Genomic DNA, 21063 nt, shown 5'->3' on the forward strand with positions numbered 1-21063 from the left:
TGTGTTGGCGTTGCCACACAGATAAAGGGTCAATGTTGCATATCTTTTGGTCATGCCCGAAACTGGCGCACTTCTGGAAAGTGGTGCGTGAGACCATACAACAATTCATAGACCAGCCCATCACAGACGACCCAGCATTTTTTCTCTTACACGCCTCCAACATCCCTGAGAGGAAATATCAGAAATCAGTGATTCGCCACCTGCTTGACGCAGCTAAGGCCTGCATACCACTCCAATGGAAATCGGCTCTTCCGCCGACCATTGACCTCTGGCTTCGCAAGGTGGAGGACATCAGAAAAATGGAGGACCTTATCCTCACAGCACAACATAGAGAAGAGGCCTTCACTAAAACCTGGCAGGGCTGGACTGTGTTTATATATTCAGATGCAGGCCAGGCCCTGAGAGGGTCTGACACATAATACTGCAGAACAAAACTATAGTAGGCTGAGCTAAGGGGTTGTAGTAATAGCCCCTGTACATGCGCATCTGATCAGATTTCTGCATGTTCCATGATCGTGTATCCCACTGCTCCCCACCTTTTTTCCTTCCCTTCACCCCCCACCCCTCTCCCGCTACCTCCCACATACTTACTGCTCTCCCGCTCCTCTCCCTTCCACCCGCCCCCCCCTGCTTTCCTCCTTTTTTCTTTTTCGCTCTCCTTTTTCTCGATCTACTCCCCCCCCCCCCATTCCTGGGGGTTCTATCCGAGTAGTTGCTCATTTAAAAAAGACCTTGGGAGGTGTGCCCACGAGACAGTGATAATCCGCTGACTTCCACAACAATGGTTTTAACGGTTTTTGATATTAATATTAATGTTAGCAGAGACTTGTTGCTGTATCACCTGTTTTGCCTTCTCCTCTGTTATACATGTGGAATGTTTGTATCTTGTTGGTCTATGTGGACCCATCTCCTGTTATAAATAAACAATTAAAAAAAAAAAAAAAAGAAGAAGACGCTGAAAATGGGGGTGGGGGGGGTGCTTGTTCCCACTAAAGGTGGTACTGTGTAAGGGCTAATTGACACCAGTAAAATGGACACGTGTTTAAAATGCTGTATCTTGTGTTAAAAAAAATATATCCAAACCCAAAAGAAAAAATATAATATGAGGGCTGTACGTACATACGTTGTTAATACCTCACATGTTGGTAGAGTGACTCTTCCTCTATAGAAACTCTTCTTCTTTGTGGGAAAATAATGGATTCCTCCATCTCCTCCACCATACAAACACACCATGCACTCACCAGATTTAATTTACTTCTATTACAGGAAGTCAAATTATGCGTTTGGGAAAATCCAAGATGTCATACAGGAGGTCACAGGAATTAATTCAAACCGCTGCTGTCATCCATTCAATATATGTGTAGATGTGTATTCAAAGCTCCAGTGTTTTCATATAGAGAGGGAGAGGAAAGAACACTCTCATGGTGCAGCATTTCATATCATTTATTTAAAAAAAAGGTTGACCGGAAATGACGTATTTCAAACACCACTCAACGCTGCCTGAAGATGTCAGACATAGGCTGAAGAAACAGTGTTGGGAAGTGTTTGAGATACATCATTTCCAGTCAGCTGGAATGAAGGTTCAGCGCAAACCTGCGATTCCTATACAATACATGCTGATCCCCATTTTCTTTGATATAAGTGCAATACAACCTTCTTTTTTAAATAAATGATTTGACACACTGCACCATGTGTGAAGTTTGGGGATACTAGCTCCGCGGGATTAAGTGCATAAACCGTTATAAGGTGAAACCAAAATATATTTATTTATAATTAAATCAAAAATAAAGCTTTTCTTCAGCATATAAAAACGTAAATTAAAGTCTGCTTATCTTCAGCACAAATAATACGAAAAGAAAAGCACCTACAGTTCTGTAGACAGGTCTTCACCAAAAAGTTTCTTTAGAGTCCTTGCAGAGATCTTTTTGCAGCCTCCAAAACAGCAAAACAGCAAATACAACAACACAGCCAGACAGCTCCTCAGACAGGTGTTCATCTCCTTCTCCTCCTCACCACCACCTCTCTACTGCTTCCTCTCTTATAGGCTGTCTGACTTCCTGGAGGCCGTTAACCCCCTGTGGGCCGAATCCCTGTGGTCAGGGAGGGAGGCTCTTTCCCACCCAAATGTCACTTCAGAGCCTCCCAAATTCCGGGTCCCAACTATCTCTCTTAAAATATAGAGAGGACCGCGAATCAGTCTTCTCCCGAAACTATCCCCGGAATTTGTCACCCATTTTTGGGTGACCCCCTGAGGCCTACCATGATTCCCTTAAAGGGACCACATCCCGAATATAGGCGCCACATAGCACCCGTTCAGGACCCAACCTTGGTGTCCTGTACACATGATAGAGAGTTCTTTCCTCTCCCTCTCTAATTGGCAACACTGGAGCTTTGAATATGTTATCTACATATATAGTGAAAGGATGACAGCACTGAGGACATTATTCATATGTGGGATCTATACATGGAGTTCACAATTTGTATGTATCTGTTATAATTTAAATGAAGATGTATTTATTTATTTGTTTATTCACTATGGTAGTATGTCATTTGCACTTATGTTTTTGTAGAATTTTTAATTTAAAGGGTGATTGCTATAAGCTTTGTAATATATATATATATTTATATTGGATAAAGCATTTAAACATTTGTATTTCTTTCACAGGAGAATGTTAATGCCACCATCCAGTACAATGCCTTGGCGGCATCTATACTACAGGAAATTTCTCCTAAATATAGTGTTGCAGTAAGTACATCATTTGCTGTGATATATTAGAAACAGAAATTACAGAATTCCCAGTTTTGCCCACAACTATAAAAAGCCCAGATAACGGTGACACACACTAGGGGACAAAAATGTAAATTGAAGAGTTACGCCACTGCTCAAGGTCCAGATATAACTTTATTCCAGTAAAGTTCAGGGGGACAATCCAAAGAGTATACATAGCATTTCAGGGGTTCAAAAGCTCTCCCTTCATTGGGGGTTGAGATTAAAATGCACTAGACGTAAACTGGAAACTTGATGAAATCATGATTTGGTAGACACAATATAGATCTTATGCATATTCTCCTTAGCAGATGTACTATGTCTAATTAGACTGCTGCACAATATAACATGGTCATGTTCAGTATGAAACGGATTGCTATTCTCTTCTAGACATGTGCAGTTTGTTTTGTCCCGAATACATTTTCCAGAAAATTTTTCGTTATTTGGAGACTCGGATATATCCGAATTATAGTATAAATTAAGCTTACAGATGCTCTGAATAGCGAAACTAAATGTGTCCGAATTTCCAAAATTCAAATTGAAATTCAAATCTAATTTTACATTGAATTCCAGTCAAATTCAAACTGTAAACATATTTCTGAAATCAGACTGTGTGTGTTATTCGAAATACCATTTCCAAATAATGCCAAAAGTGATTTAAAGAGTCATTGGGGGTTATTTACGAAAGGAAAATCCACTTTGCACCGCAAGTGCACTTGGAAGTGCAGTCGCTGTAGATCCAAGGGGGACATGCAAGGAAACTAAAAAATAACATTTTAGCTTGCACATGATTGGATGATAAGATCAGCAGCTTCCTTTCATTTCAGATCTACCCCTTAGATTGAAAACGACTGCACTTCCAAGTGCACTTTCAGTGCAAAGTGGATTTGCCTTTCGTAAATAACCCCCATTGCAATCATTTGATGAAGATTTTTCTTTTGTTTGTTCACTTTGCAAAAAAAAAAAATGAAATTTAAAGTTTTCAATTTGACTGATTCAAAATGTATCCATTCGAATGTTTTGAATCGAAAAAAATTGGTAAATTCAAAGAAAATTTGAAAAAGAAATAAAACGAATTACGAATACAAATCCTGAATACGAATTAAACAAATTAACTGAATTTAACTAAACTAAATAACTGGATTACCAAATCTAAACTAAACATGTTTTCGTCATGCACATGTCTATTCTCTAATACATTAGTGTAGCCATGTTTTATTATGATATCTCCAATACAGAACCATTTATGAAGTAGGTCTAGAGTTGAATGCTGCGTATGAAAGAAAGGGTAGTTTCTGGTCAGGTAAGGCCAGATCTGCATTGCTGCTAGGCTATTTTTGCGACATTTCAAGCACATGTATTTTCAACAGCTGGTTTGGCAGCAAGGGCGCTTTTGGAACCCTGAAATCCATTGGGCTTCCTTTGTATTGTCCCCTTTATTTTTATTGCAATAAAGTTGCATTTCAGTCCTGCTGATGTTCTCCAGCCTTTTTCAACCATGTCCTGCCTATATGTACTCTCTAGCAGCAGCTGCATTGCTTTGGATTAGTTTCCTGATCATGGCAACAGTAGACCCTGTCTGGGCGATGTTTGTTCACATGATTGTTTGTAGCCTTTACTAGGGATGCATTGACAACACAGGACTAAAATTGAAAACTGATAGGCGATTTTCACCCCCCAACAGGAAGAGTGGGACCTTCATGGCAAGATTAACAGACATTATTTTGATACCAGCTGCAGATTTAAAGTGGAAATCCTGGAACTTTTATTTAAATACATTCTTCAATAGTCACAGAGGATATAAATTTACTTTGTGTGCAAAAACCTTTACAAACCCTATGATTATCTTGTAAAGGTAGCATTGACTACTTCACTGTGCTGTACATAGCCTGTGCTGGAGGTTTTTTATTTTGCTCATGGAGTAGGCTATCACTTTGTGAACTTTTCACGTTAGCTTCCAAGAAAGATCTTTAAAAGAAAGATTCCGAGAAAGATCTTTGGCTTCCTAATTGAAACCCCTCTCAAAACCCCTCACAAGGTTGTTCTATCAGTTTATTGAATATAAGGGTACCTTTGGGATTACTCTACGTTTATGGAAGGATCCTCTTGGTGTCCATTTGTTCTCCCTATGGCCTACTAGTACTGGTGGGGTCAGTTCACTTTAAGCATGAATCTTAGTGACTCCTTGTGAAGGCTGTTTAATTAACCTTTGAATATCAATGTTGTGACAATATATATAATGCTTTATGGCTCCTGAAGAAGCCGACTGGCGAAACATGTTTTGCGAAGAGCATTTGTCAACAACATAAGAATTTGTATTCAATATTTTTGTTTTTAATATTCATTTGCAGTTACATATGTTTAATGTTGAAGTACATAATATTACCAAAGTATTGGGACATCTGCCTTTACAAGCACATGAACTTTAATGGCATCCCAGTCTTAGTCTGTAGGGTTCAATATTAAGTTGGCCCACCCTTTGCAGCTATAACAGCTTCCACTCTGTCCACAAGGTTTGGAGTGTGTCTATGGGAATGTTTGACCAATCTTCTAAAAGTGCATTTGGGAGGTCAGGCACTGATGTAGAGGAGAAAGTCTGGCTCACAGTCTCTGCTCAAATTCATCCCAAAGTTGTTCTATCGGGTTAAGTTCAGGACTCTGTGCAGGCCAGTCAAGTTCCTCCACCCCAAACTCACTCATCCATGTCTTTATGGACCTTGCTTTGTGCACTGGTCCAAATCATTAGGTGAAGGGGGGATTATGGTGTGGGTTTGTTTTTTAGGGTTTGGGCCCGGCCCCTTAGTTCCAATGAAGGGAACTCTTAAGATGTCAGTATAACTAGACATTTTGGACAACTTTGTGGGAACCGTTAGGGGATGGTCCCTTCCTTTTTTAACATGACTGCGAACCAGTGCACAAAGCTGATGATGATGAGGATGATGAGGATGAGTGAGTTTGGGGTGGAGGAATCCTGAATCCAGGAGTCCTAACCTCAACCCGATAGAACACCTTTGGGATGAATTAGAGCAGAGCCTGCAAGCCGGGCCTTCTCCTTCACATCAGTGCCTGACCTCACAAATGTGCTTCTAAAAGAATGGTCAAACATTCTCATAGACACACTCCTAAACCTTGTGGACAGCCTTACCTGAAGAGTTGAAGCTGTTATAGCTGCAAAGGGTGGGCCAACCCAATATTGAATGCTAGGGACTAAGACTGGGATGCCAATATAGTTTATGTGTGTGTAAAGGCTGCCGTCTCAATAGTTATGGTAATATAGTGTATGATGCTTTACAGCTCCTGAAGAAGCCAACTGGCAAACCATGTCAAATGAAGAGCATTTGTCGACAACATAAGAATTTTTATTTGATATTCCTTGCTTGTTTTTAATGTTCATTTGTAGTTACATATTTTAAATGTAGAAGTATAATAAACAAACATTTTTTATGATCTGTGTGTTATGGCACCTTTAAAGAGGAAGTAAACCCTGATGGGTTTACTTCCTCTTTTTTTCCCTGCAAAGGTAAAGCATAATGGACTACTATGCATCGCATAGTAGCTCATTATGTGTCACTTACCTGACACAGGAGCCAGCGAAGTCGCCGCTGTCCCCTGTAGTCCGCCGCATCCATGTTGCTGGTGGCGTCTCGCAGCTCTGACGAATCACAGCGGCGAAGCCGCGATGACGTCACTCCCGCGCATGCGCACGGGAGTCGCGTCTCGCAGCTCCGCCGCTGCCACTCGGCGAAGCCGAGATGATGGCACTCCCGGGCATGCGCACGGGAGTCGACAAATTAGGCAAATCCATTCTTGGATTTGCCGCATTTAGTGCGCCTGCGCGCCGCTGTCTACGGCACATGCGCCGTAGATAGCGGTGCCCATTTTCGGGCAAATATCTCCTAAACCATATAGGTTTAGGAGATATTGCTTGGACCTACAGGTAAGCCTTAATCTAGGCTTACCTGTAGGTCCAAGTGGTTTGGAAGGGTTTACTTCCTCTTTAAAGTCCCCTTATTGCTGTTTTGAAAACATGTTCTCTCCTGGGATGCAGGTCTCTTTGATCTCCAGTGTTGAGTGGTATATTAATTATTATTGCACTACATAGAAGCTAAACTATGTGAAATGATTATATTGTAATGTGCTCCTTTCCTTTCTAGGGACCATTGTTAGACGGTGTAAACAGGTGTCTTAATAATGCGGACTTTGAAAGCCAGAATACTTTGACCCAATCTTACATGTTAAATGCTGCAGCTTCAGTTGGAGACTGGGACAAGTGGCAGACCTACTATAATGCCCTAGATGCCAAGTCCATCAGTGATGGTAATATTGATGCTTTAAATCTATAGGAAAGCCATAGATTATGCAATGTTCTTTCCTTCAACCACGTGTTATCTTCCCTCATGTTCCCTGCATAATAATTGAATCTTATTTCGCTCATCTCTAGGTGACACAATTTTTTGGAGGAATGACAACAGAGCAAAGTTAGTATTATATCAGTATTTCCCAACATCGAGTACTGGAGACGTCTTGATCACATCAAGCATACTGATAGGCATGACGAAACATCCAAATCCCAGTCAAGATCTTTTAAACAAAATGGGCAGTATAGCAAAATGGCTGTCTGGTCGAGCGACCCGATATGGAGGTTTTTACGCTTCACAGGTAATAAATATATATTTACTATATAATTGTGACCAACGTTTTACAATGGTTGCCACAGTACAGTAAAGCCTTCTGTGAATGTAAGGTCTCATTCCCATCACGTACCCGAAAAATAAGAGGATTATTTCTCATTCTGTGCCAGTCGGCAGAGCCATGCCAATGAATCCTTTATGACCCATCAGCCAGATGTACATCCAGATCTGCTAGTGAATAGTGTCTAAAATCATAGAGTCATTTATTAGGCTCTGCACTATATACCAGTAATCTACATCTGGCTTATGGGACAAATATACAGATTCATTTACTGCATTCTTGCTCTGGGTCTTTGAATCAGAAAGAATCAAAGCCACAGACAGCCAGGAAACTAGCATTTTCAAAAGTAGGAAGAAAATGAGAGAAGAACCCCAGGTCTGGCACACTTGTTTTAGATCATTGACTCTGAAAGCATTAAAAGACAGTGTGGCTAAGTGGTTAGGACTTCTCCCTAGCAGCCCTAAGGTAGCTGAATCACAACCATGGCACTACCTGCCTGGAGTGTGCATGTTGTCCCTGTGACTGGGTGGGTTTCCTCCAGGTACTCTGATTTACCCCCACACACCAGAGACATTTTGGAAGGTTAATTGACTCTAATGTATGAATATGAAGTAGGGACCTTAGACTGTAAGCTCCTTGAAGGCAGGGACTGAAATAAGTGTACAATATACACTCACTTTATTAGGTACACCCGTTCAACTGCTTGGTAACACAAACTGCTAATCAGCCAATCACATGGCAGCAACTTAATGCCTTTAGGCATTTGGACTTGGTGAAGACAACTTGCTGAAGTTCAAACGAGCATCATAATAGGGAAGAAAGGGGATTTAAGTGACTTTGAACATACCATGGTTGTTGGTGCCAGACAGGGTGGTCTGAGTATTTCAAAAACTGCTGATCTACTGGGATTTTCACACACAACCATCTCTCGGGTTTAGAAAGAATGATCCGAAAAAGATTAAATATTCAGTGAGTGGCAATTGTGTGGAGGAAAATGCCTTGTTGATGTCAGAGGAGAATGGGCAGATTGGTTTGAGATGATAGAAAGGCAACAGTAACTAAAATTACCACTTGTTACAACCAAGATATGCAGAATACCATCTCTCAATGCACAATGCATGGAACCTTGAAGCAGATGGGATATAGCAGAAGACCACACTGGGTTCCACTCCTGTCAGCTAAGAACATGAATCTGAGGCTACAATTCACACAGGCTCACTAAAATTGGACAATAGAAGATTGGAAAAACATTGCCTTGTCTGATGAGTCTCGATTTCAGCTACAACATTCACATGGTAGGCTCAGAATTTGGTGTGTTTAGGAATGTTTACAACACCTTGTTGAATCTATGCCATGAAGAATGAAGGCAGTTCTGAAGGCAAAATGGTGTCCAACACGGAACTAGCAAGGGGTACCTAATAAAGTGGTTGGTGAGTGTATATGTAAAGTGATGCTTAAATTGATGGTGCTATATACAGTATCTCACAAAAGTGAGTACACCCCTCACATTTTTGTAAACATTTTATTATATCTTTTCATGTGACAACATTGAAGAACTAACACTTTGCTACAATGTAAAGTAGTGAGTGTACAGCTTGTATAACAGTGTACATTTGCTGTCCCCTCAAAATAACTCAACACACAGCCATTAATGTCTAAACCGCTGGCAACAAAAGTGAGTACACCCCTAAGTGAAAATGTCCAAATTGGATCCAATTAGCCATTTTTCCTCCCCAGTGTCAGGTGACTCGTTAGTATTACAAGGTCTCAGGTGTGAATGGGGAGCAGGTGTGTTAAATCTGGTGTTATCGCTCTCAGTCTCTCATACTGGTCACTGGGAATTCAACATGTCACCTCATATCAAATAACTCTCTGAGGATCTGAAAAAAACTATTGTTGCTCTACATAAAGATGGCCTAGGCTAGAAGAAGATTGCCAAGATTAGTAAAAAAAAAATCGCAATAAGCATATATCGATTTATTTTGCGCAAAAGTTATAGCGTCTACAAAATAGGGGATAGATTTATAGAATTATTATTATTTTTATTTTTTTTAGTAATGGAGGTGATCTGCAATTTTTATCATGACTGCGACATTATGGCAGACAGATCGGACAATTTTGACACATTTTTGGGACTATTAATACAGTGATCAGTGCTGTAAAAATGCATTGATTGCTGTAAAAATGTCACTGGCAGTGAAGGGGTTAACACTAGGGGCCGATCAAGGGGTTAATTTTGTTCCCTAGTGTGTGTTCTAGCTAAAGGGGGGGGGGGGGGGGGGACTGACTAAGAGAGATGACAGATCGCTGTTCAGAGAACTGGGATCTCTGTGTTTACACACAGGGATCCCACTTCTTGCCGTGTTACTAGCGATCGAGGGAGCCCTAGTGGCCACCAGACGGAGCAACATAACGTAACAGTGTTTTGCCTGCCTGTGCCATTCTGCCTCAGGACAACTGCGGTGACTGGCCGACAAGCAGTTAATTAGTATCAGTGTCAGTTAGGGCCAGTTTGTTTTAGGTAGGACAAAAAAAAAAAAGCAAAATGCACCTTATTGCTTCTGGGTTGTACTACAGTTACAAACAACAAATAACATAGGCATATGTGGTATAATTGCAATTGTCAGGAGCAGGAGAATATATTTTGGGTTGTTCTTTGGTGGTAGGTTATGGTAGTAACAAGAAATATACAGTTAATAAAAAAAAAAAAAAAAAAAAATCAAGAGATATCCATAACTGTTTACTACCCTAACTACAGTGCCTTGCGAAAGTATTCGGCCCCCTTGAACTTTTCAACCTTTTGCCACATTTCAGGCTTCAAACATAAAGATATAACATTTTTATTTTTTGTGAAGAATCACCAACAAGTGGGACACAATTGTGAAGTGGAACGAAATCTATAGGATTTTTGAAACTTTTTTAACTAATAAAAAAATGAAAAGTGGGGCGTGCAAAATTATTCGGCCCCCTTGCGTTAATACTTTGTAGAGCCACCTTTTGCTGCGATTACAGCTGCAAGTCGCTTGGGGTATGTCTCTATCAGTTTTGCACATCGAGAGACTGAAATTCTTGCCCATTCTTTCTTGCAAAACAGCTCGAGCTCAGTGAGGTTGGATGGAGAGCGTTTGTGAACAGCAGTTTTCAGCTCTTTCCACAGATTCTCGATTGGATTCAGGTGCGGACTTTGACTTGGCCATTCTAACACCTGGATACGTTTATTTGTGAACCATTCCTTTGTAGATTTTGCTGTATGTTTGGGATCATTGTCTTGTTGGAAGATAAATCTCCATCCCAGTTTCAGGTCTTTTGCAGACTCCAACAGGTTTTCATCCAGAATGGTCCTGTATTTGGCTGCATCCACCTTCCCCTCAATTTTAACCATCTTCCCTGTCCCTGCTGAAGAAAAGCAGGCCCAAACCATGATGCTGCCACCACCATGTTTGACAGTGGGGATGGTGTGTTGAGGGTGATGAGCTGTGTTGCTTTTACGCCAAACATATTGTTTTGCATTGTGGGCAAAAAGTTTGATTTTGGTTTCATCTGACCAGAGCACCTTCTTCCACATGTTTGGTGTGTCTCCCAGGTGGCTTGTGGCAAACTTTAGACAAGACTTTTTATGGATATCTTTGAGAAATGGCTTTCTTCTTGCCACTCTTCCATAAAGGCCAGATTTGTGCAGTGTACGACTGATTGTTGTGGACAGACAGACTATGGACAGACTCTCCCACCTCAGCTGTAGTTCTCTGCAGTTCATCCAGAGTGATCATGGGCCTCTTGGCTGCATCATTCTTCTCCTTGTCTGAGCTGAAAGTTTAGAGGGACGGCCAGGTCTTGGTAGATTTGCAGTGGTCTGATACTCCTTCCATTTCAAAATGATCGCTTGCACAGTGCTCCTTAGGATGTTTTTAAAGCTTGGGAAATCTTTTTGTATCCAAATCCGGCTTTAAACTTCTCCACAACAGTATTACGGACCTGCCTGGTGTGTTCCTTGGTCTTCATGATGCTCTCTGCGCTTTCAACAGAACCCTGAGACTATCACAGAGCAGGTGCATTTATACAGACTTGATTACACACAGGTGGATTCTATTTATCACCATCAGTCATTTAGGACAACATTGGATCATTCAGAGATCCTCGCTGAACTTCTGGAGTGAGTTTGCTGCACTGAAAGTAAAGGGGCCGAATAATTTTGCACGCACCACTTTTCAGTTTTTTATTTGCTAAAAAAGTTTAAAATAGCCAATAGATTTCGTTCCACTTCACAATTGTGTCCCACTTGTTGGTGATTCTTCACAAAAAATGAAAATGTTATATCTTTATGTTTGAAGCCTGAAATGTGGCAAAAGGTTGAAAAGTTCAAGGGGGCCGAATACTTTCGCAAAGCACTGTATTTACTAACTACTACTAATGAAAGCCCACTTTGTCTTAACCACTTTCAGACCGGACCATTTTGCTGGTAAATGACCAGAGGTCTTTTTACACTTTGGCACTGCGCTGCTTTAACTGGTAATTGCGCGGTCATGCAATGTTGTACCCAAACAAAATTTGCGTCCTTTTCTTCCCACAAATAGAGCTTTCTTTTGATGGTATTTGATTGCCTCTGCGATTTTTATTTTTTGCGATATAAACGTAAAAAGACCGCAAATTTTGAAAAAAAATGATATTTTCTACTTTTTGTTATTAGAAAAATCCAATAAACTCAATTTTAGTCATACATTTAGGCCAAAATGTATTCAGCCACATGTCTTTGGTAAAAAAAAAGTCAATAATTGTATATTTATTGGTTTGCGCAAAAGTTGTCACATCTACAAACTAAGGTACGTTTTCTGGAATTTACGCAGCTTTTAGTTTACGACTGCCTATCTCATTTCTTGAGGTGCTAAAATGGCAGGGCAGTACAAAACCCCCCCAAATGACCCCATTTTGGAAAGTAGACCCCCTAAGGAAATTGATAAGAGGCATGTTGAGCCCATTGAATATTTTATTTTTTTGCCTCAAGCGATTGAATAATGACAAAAAAAAAAATTTTTTTTTTTTTTACACAAAGTTGTCACTAAATGATATATTGCTCACACATGCTATGGGCGTATGTGAAATGACACCCCAAAATAAATTCTGCTGCTTCTCCTGAGTATGGGGATACCACATATGTGGGACTTTTTGGGAGCCTAGCCGCGTACGGGGCCCCGAAAACCAAGCACCGCCTTCAGGCTTTCTAAGGGCGTAAATTTTTGAGTTCACTTCTCACTACCTATTACAGTTTTGAAGGCCATAAAATGCCAAGATGGCACAAAACCCCCACAAATGACCCCATTTTAGAAAGTAGACACCCCAAGCTATTTGCTGAGAGGCATGTTGAGTTCATGGAATATTTTATATTTTGCCACAAGTTGCGGGAAAATTACAAACTTTTTTTTTTTTTTTTTTTTTTTTAACAAAGTTGTCACTAAATGATATATTGCTCATGCATGCCATGGGCATATGTGAAATGACACCCCAAAATAAATTCTGCTGCTTCTCCTGAGTACGGGGATACCACATATGTGGGACTTTTTGGGAGCCTAGCCGCGTACGGGGCCCCGAAAACCAAGCACCGCCTTCAGGCTTTCTAAGGGCGTAAATTTTTGAGTTCACTTCTCACTACCTATTACAGTTTTGAAGGCCATAAAATGCCAAGATGGCACAAAACCCCCACAAATGACCCCATTTTAGAAAGTAGACACCCCAAGCTATTTGCTGAGAGGCATGTTGAGTCCATGGAATATTTTATATTTTGCCACAAGTTGCGGGAAAATTACAAACTTTTTTTTTTTTTTTTTTTTTTCACAAAGTTGTCACTAAATGACATATTGCTCACGCATGCCATGGGCATATGTGAAATGACACCCCAAAATAAATTCTGCTGCTTCTCCTGAGTATGGGGATACCACATATGTGGGACTTTTTGGGAGCCTAGCCGCGTACGGGGCCCCGAAAACCAAGCACCGCCTTCAGGCTTTCTAAGGGCGTTACAGTTTTGAAGGCCATAAAATGCCAAGATGGCACAAACCCCCCCCAAATGACCCCATTTTGTAAAGTAGACACCCCTAAATTTAGGGGTACACTAGTGAGACTAGGTAATAAATGGCGGGTGCCCTGAAACTATAAAAAAATAACTAACCAACCAGCGTCACCTGTAACAGTTATATGGTGATCACTGGTGAAAGGGTTAACTAGGGGGCAATTAGGGGGCTTTATGCGGTAGTATATGGGGGTCCCTGGCGCTATAAAAAGCTGCAGCGAACCTAAATACCTACCTGCCTAACTAGCGTCACCTGTGACACTAATACAGCGATCAGAAAAACGATCGCTTATTAGGCTGGGTTCACACTGGAGCGATGCGGGAACGCCACGAATGTGCGGCGGGTTCCCGCATCGCATGCCTCCCGGCGGCAGTTCACACTGCCCTATGCGAACTGCTGGGAGTGTCAGTGAAATGTTACTGACACCCCCAGATCAGTTCGCATATCGCAGTGCGATCTGCAAACTCGGATCGCATGGTGTGAACACCCATGCGATCCGATTCTGCTGCGGGCCAAAAAAAGGGTCCCGTGCGAATTTGCGGCGGGTGCGGCGAATGGCTGAACTCGAATCGCACAGAGATCGGATGTGATTTGCACTGCAGTGCGGTGCGAATCACATCCGTTCTCATAAACCGCTGCAATGTGAACCCAGCCTTAGTGACACTGGCGACGGGGGGTGATCACGGGGTTAAACCTTTATTGGGGGGGTTAGGGGGGTACCTTAGAACTAAAGGGGGCTAACCCTAACTGCCCTAACAGTTATTAGTCACAAATGACACCCGCCGGGTGATCAGGGGGTTAAACCTTTATTAGGTAATAAATGGCGGGTGCCCTGAAACTATAAAAAAATAACTAACCAACCAGCGTCACCTGTAACAGTTATATGGTGATCACTGGTGAAAGGGTTAACTAGGGGGCAATCAGGGGGCTTTATGCGGTAGTATATGGGGGTCCCTGGCGCTATAAAAAGCTGCGGCGAACCTAAATACCTACCTGCCTAACTAGCGTCACCTGTGACACTAATACGGCGATCAGAAAAATGATCGCTTATTAGGCTGGGTTCACACTGGAGCGATGCGGAAACGCCGCGAATCCGCGGCGGGTTCCCGCATCGCATGCCTCCCGGCGGCAGTTCACACTGCCCTATGCGAACTGCTGGGAGTGTCAGTGAAATGTTACTGACACCCCCAGATCAGTTCGCATATCGCAGTGCGATCTGCAAACTCGGATCGCATGGTGTGAACACCCATGTGATCCGATTCTGCTGCGGGCCAAAAAAAGGGTCCCGTGCGAATTTGCGGCGGGTGCGGCGGGTGTGGCGGGTGCGGCGAATGGCTGAACTCGAATCGCACAGAGATCGGATGTGATTTGCACTGCAGTGCGGTGCGAATCACATTCGTTCTCATAAACCGCTGCAATGTGAACCCAGCCTTAGTGACACTGGCGACGGGGGGTGATCACGGGGTTAAACCTTTATTGGGGGGGTTAGGGGGGTACATTAGAACTAAAGGGGGCTAACTCTAACTGCCCTAACAGTTATTACAGTCACAAATGACACCAATGCAAAAAAAAAAAAAAAAAAATGACATTGGTGTCACTGTGACTGGGGGGCAGGGGTAATTGGGGGGGTGATCGGGGGGTAAAGGGGGGGTGTGAGTGTGCCTGGCATGTTCTACTGTGTGTGTAGAGTGTTGGTGCAACTTACTGATCCGCTCTCCTCCGTGTCGGAACGAAAAATACCGACACGGAGGAGAGAATACATCACTTCCTCTCCTGTGTTTACATTACAGGAGAGGAAGTGATGTCACCGGGGATTTCTATTCGTCGGGAGCGATCGCGAGGGGGTGGCCATGAATGAATGGCCGTCCCCTCGTCCGGGATCGCTCCCGAACGAATACCGACCGCCGCAGGCACCGGGCGGGGGCCCGATCGGGCCCCCGACCCGCGGGAGGCAAGGGACGTACATGTATGTCCTTATGCCTGCCCGTGCCATTGTACCGACGTACATCGGCGTGCGGCGGTCGGCAACTGGTTAAAAAACAAAAACAAAGGTATGCACAAAGTAGTTGTGATGATATTTATGTACAGTTTTACAAACACTTGTCAAACTTACAAAATTCAGATTAGGCATTTAGATTTTTTTTTTTTCTTTGGAACGCATATGGAATGTGGCCAAACACATGTAAATACACTGGAACGCACATCGCCCTAAATTAGATAAAGATTTTTCAAGTGTAAAAAAAAAAAAAAAGGAGAAAAAAAAAATGCACTGGAAAGTATTGAAAATGCATTAAAAAAAATGTACAAATGTGTATGCAAAAACACATCCATCAGGTAGATATTTAGGTGTGAACCAACTTTTAGTGAGAGTAGGTATAAAAAAAAATCTAAATTGTCCTCTGAACTATTACAGTTTTTTTTAAATTTTTTTTACATTTTTCATCCATTTCTTTTCTTTCTGGCAGCCTACAGCATCAGCAACTGAAGCTCTGACACGCTTTGGACGAAAAATTAATACCAACGAGACCAATGCCATGGTTTCCTTGCGTCAAAATGACACAGAGGTTTTCAATGTGGCGATTAACAAACAAAATAGACTTCTACTCCAGAGTAAGGAAATCTCTTCACCTTTTGCGGATTACAAATTCATTGTGACCGGAACAGGCAGCCCTTTTATTCAGGTAAGATAGGTGGCATCACTAAAGAGAACCTCTCTCTAGGAAAAGTGTTCCTGAAAATGTACAAAAAATAATCCTCACCAGTGGAACCCGACTGGCTTTATTTATAAATGCAACTTCAATTTTACAAAACGCATTCATCACCCCAACGCATGGTTTAATGCAAAAGCATCCATTAATGAAAATGTAGCAACTACACTGTGCATAATTATTAGGCAAGTGAGTATTTTGACCAAATCATAATTTTTATGCAACTTGTCCAACTACAAGCTGTATAAACTTGAATGCTTATTGGATTTAAGCATATCAGGTGATGTGTATTTGTGTAATGAGGGAGGGTGTGGCCTAAGGAGATTATAACCCTATATCAAGGTGTCCATAATTATTAGCCATCTACTTTTCCTCAGACAAAATGGGCCAAAAAAGAAATTTAATTGATTCTGAAAAGTCAAAAGTTGGAAAAAGTCTTTCAGAGGGATTGAAATTGTTGTTAGGGCGTGATCACAGAACCATCAAACACTTTGTTGCAAACAAAGTCAACAAGGTCGCAAGAAATGTGTTGAGAAAAAAAAAAAACATTAATGAATTGCCAAAGATTTGAGAAGAACCAAACGTGAAGCTACTAGGAACCCATTATCCTCCAGTGTTGTCAAATTCCAGAACTACAATCTACCGTATATACTCGAGTATAGGCCGACCCGAATATAAGCCGAGGCCCCCAATTTACCCCCAAAAAAACTGGCAAACTTATTGACTCGTGTATAAGCCGAGGGTGAGACATGCCTGTCCATCCCTGTGTGTGTGTCCGTCCATCCCTGTGTGTCCGTCCATCCCTGTGTGTCCGTCCATCCCTGTGTGTCCGTCCATCCCTGTGTGTCCGTCCATCCCTGTGTGTCCGTCCATCCATCCCTGTGTGTGTGTGTGTCCATCCATCCATCCATCCCTGTGTGTGTGTGTCTCCATCCATCCATCCATCCATCCCTGTGTGTGTGTGTCTCCATCCATCCATCCATCCATCCCTGTGTGTGTGTGTCTCCATCCATCCATCCATCCATCCCTGTGTGTGTCTCCATCCGTGTGTGTGTGTGTGTGTGTGTGTGTGTGTGTGTGTGTGTGTGTGTGTGTGTGTGTGTCCAGCCTACCTTTGTCCCGAGCCTCCGTCCCGTGCCTTGCCTCCTTGCCTCCGTCCCGTGCCGTGCCCTTGCCTTGCATCCGTCCCGTGTCGTGCCTTGCCTTGCCCCCGTCCCGTCCCGTCCCGTGCCGTGCCGTGCCTTGCCTTGCCTCCGTCCCGTGCCCTCTTCGTCGGCGGCCATTGTAAAATTCAAAAGCTGCGCCGCCGCCTTCGCCTGTGATAGGCGGAACACTGAATTTCCCAGCAGCCTGTGTTCCGCCTATCACAGACGTCGTATCATCCTCGTCCGTAGTACGAGGATGATACGATGTCCGTGATAGGCGGAACACAGGCTGCTGGGAAATTCAGTGTTCCGCCTATCACAGGCGAAGGCGGAGCCGGAGGCGCGGCTTTTGAATAGAATGGCCGCTGTCTGTCTGCTCGACACGCTGATCGAGCGGGCAGACAGCGATGACTCGAGTATAAGCCGAGGGGGGCACTTTCAGCCTCAAAAAAGAGGCTGAAAATCTCGGCTTATACTCGAGTATATACGGTACCTGGAGTGCCCAGAAGTACAAGGTGTTCAATTCTCAGAGACATGGCCAAGGGAAGGAAGGCTGAAACCCGACCACCACTGAACAAGCCACAAAAGTTGAAATGTCAAGACTGGGCCTAGAAATATCTGAAAAACAGATTTTTCAAAGGCTTGATGAGAGTGACTCTTGATGGACCAGATGGATGAGCCTGTGGCTGGATCAGTAATGGGCACAGAGCTCCACTTTGCCTTAGACGCCAGCAAGATGGAGGTGAGGCACTGGGATGGGCTGGTACATGTTGAGCTAGTTGACCTTCTGCCAGTTTTCAGAAAACACTTTCTTCAAGCAGTGGTACTGGAAATAGTCTGTATCTTTCAAAAAGACCATTATATTTATGCGTGACAATGCTCCATTGCATGCATCAAAGTACTCCACTGCGTGGATAGCCAGTAAAGGCCTTAAAAATGAAAGAATAATGACTGGCCCCTTCCTCACCTGACCTAAACCCTATTGGGAACTTTTGGGCCCTACTTAAAGGGGATATTTACGGTGAAGGAAAACCGTACACCTCTCTGAACAGTGTCTGGGAGGCTTTGATTTATGCTGCACAAAATCAAGAAACTGACAGACTCCAAGAATGGAAGGCTTATGACTGTTATTGAGAAGAAGGGTGGCTATATTGGTCACTGATTTTTTATTTTTTTTAATGTCAGAAATGTTTATGTGTAAATCGGGTTGTTTGTTTAGTATTCTCACTTTAACAGATAAAAAAAAACAAGTGAGATTTGAAAATTTTAGTTTTTTATTTAGTTGCATAATAATTCTGCACACTAATGCCCTGTACACACGGTCAGAAATTCCGACGACAAAATCTGTCTGATTTTTTTCCAATGGATTTTGTCCCAAACTTGTCTTGCATACACACGGTCACACAAAGTTGATGGAAAATCAGATCATTCAGAACGAGGTGACATAAACCATATACGACGAGACTATAAAGATGGCAATAGCCCATAGCTTTCGTCTCGTAATTTATTCTGAGCATGCGTGGCGCTTTGTCTACACACGATCGGAATTTAAATAATCAGATTTTGTTGTCAGAAAATTTTAGATCCAGCTATCAAACTTTGTGTGTTGTAAATTCTGATGGAAAAAGTACGATGGAGCCCACACATGATCGGTTTTTCCGACAACACGATCCGATCGCACATTTTCCATCAGAAAGTCTGACCGTGTGTACAGGGCATAATAGTTGCCCAATAATCGTGCACACATAGACATTCTCCTAAGAAAGTTTCCTACTCTGAGTTCTGATGTGAACAGGGACCTTAAGGCATACCTAAACTGTATCTCAGCATCACAAATGTGTTCAAACCTAACTTCTTCATGCATTCATGTCTCCATGCTTTAGTTTGTTGGGAAATCACTTTGAAAAAACACCCCCTTGCCTTTCTAGTCACTGTCATCTTGAGTAAGAGCAGATGATTAATTGCAGTTAAGCTGGTCGTAAGCTAGTAGAACTTCACTTGAAATTTGGATTTTCTAATTGCTACTTGGTTCATATTGGCCATAGTAGTGAGAAAATTTGAAGGAGCAGGATGGAAAATGTTTCTACAATGAACACATTTCAAAGAGACTCTGTGGTTTTTCTTTGGGAAATTACATTCATTCCAAAATCCAACATCCCTCTTCCCCTCCCCCATTTCCTTCTTGCATCACAATGCTGGTGTCCCATTTTAGTCTATTGGGACAAGCGGTTGCACAGACAAAGCCACTGTGTCCCTGTGTAGCACCCATCCCAATGGCAAGATGGCACCTCCAGAGGCCAGGGGTGGACTAGAATTTCACCCCTGGGCTGACAAAAATTAGGGTACCAAGAAAGAATATTGGGCACCAGTCACTTTTGCCTTTTCAGAGTTTTATTGCAGAATGATGGAGGTAAGGGTTAGGGGTCTCAGATACCATAGCAGATCACTTACAGACTCTCCAGATCAATGTCCAGCTTAACAGTGTCAGAATCTTTAAGTCAACCCAGCAACATTGTTAGCACATTCCCAAACCTCAGTGTGTCCTCCAAGTGAGTCACTAGGCCCTTCTGAGAGACCAAACTTCTTCCTGGCTCTCTCCAGCAAGGGACCTCCCCTGGTCTCCTCCTTGGCATAGATTTCTCCAGACCAGGCAGGACAGCTTTAAAACCACTTCAGTACATGTTAGGCCCCAAACCAGACTATTGGACCTAACATCAGAGCTCCATCCAGCGGCACCTCCCCAGGCCTCAGCCCAGGGGACAAGAGTGAGCATATGGCCTGTCCCAAATATGTATATCTTCCCCCAGCATGCACCATTGCCCTAAATCTGCTACTGGATTGGCTGAAGGAAATATAAATGTTCATAACATACAGTAGTTTTGTTTGTAAAATCTACTACAATGACCAGTAACACCTACTGACGAGTGAGAAATCACAAGCCAACTTAAGCTTAGGGAAAACCCGACATTGACATAGTAGGAAAAGGGGTCTACATTATATGATATGCGGGTGTGTGCGGTCCCCAAACTCACCCTGTGTGCTTTCAAAGACACACATCCATGCAGGGACACAGCAGCTGTTCCAGTAGACTCAAATGGGACACCAGTACTGGGATGCACAGGTCCCGGTAAAAGACAGATGGGGTAGCTAATTGCCTCATTTGAATGTTTTTTTTTTTCTCTTTCTATTTCTTTATCTCTTTCTCACTCTCTCATTTATCCCCTTTTCTCTCCTTTTTTTGTCTCTCTCTACTTTATCTCTCTCCCTTTTTTTTATCTTTAACTTACGCTCTTTCTCCCATTCTCATTCTTTCTCTGTCTTTCCCTTTTCAGCTTTCGACTTCCTACAACACAAAGATTGCTAAAGGAGAAGATTCTTCCTTTGAATTGACTGCACAGGCAACAGCATTGGATTGCTTCGGTGGGGTAGCAAGAAAGGTCGATGTTACAGTTTCTATCAGGTACCTCTGTGAACAAATGTAGACAATGCGTTTTGGGGCCTCCCTGATTCCCCTTTATCAGGGGGCACAGCCGGTGACCAATCTGAGTACCGGCTCGCTTCCGGTACCACGTGAACGCCATGATGAATCACAGCAGGTCAAATGACAGTTGTACACAATGGATGGCTTCCTTTCAAGCCATCCAATGTGTACAATTGTATTGCTCGCTGTGATTGGTCAATTCAACCAC

General features: G+C 42.6%; 1 protein-coding gene across 1 annotated transcript in view; it reads left to right on the plus strand.

The window, feature by feature from the left end:
* Positions 1–21063, plus strand: part of LOC143929798 (ovostatin-like) — a 214208-nt gene that overhangs the window by 178376 nt on the left and 14769 nt on the right. Inside the window, exons 30-34 of the mRNA XM_077453774.1 lie at positions 2666–2746; positions 6922–7084; positions 7209–7426; positions 15987–16202; positions 20707–20834. Coding sequence (XP_077309900.1) covers positions 2666–2746; positions 6922–7084; positions 7209–7426; positions 15987–16202; positions 20707–20834 — 806 coding nt within the window. The remainder of the gene's footprint in view (positions 1–2665; positions 2747–6921; positions 7085–7208; positions 7427–15986; positions 16203–20706; positions 20835–21063) is intronic.

Source organism: Lithobates pipiens, unplaced genomic scaffold (assembly GCF_037356315.1).
Source record: "Lithobates pipiens isolate NorthernLeopardFrog02 unplaced genomic scaffold, aLitPip1_a1.2 Scaffold_25, whole genome shotgun sequence".
In the NCBI taxonomy this organism is placed as follows: Eukaryota; Metazoa; Chordata; class Amphibia; order Anura; family Ranidae; genus Lithobates; species Lithobates pipiens.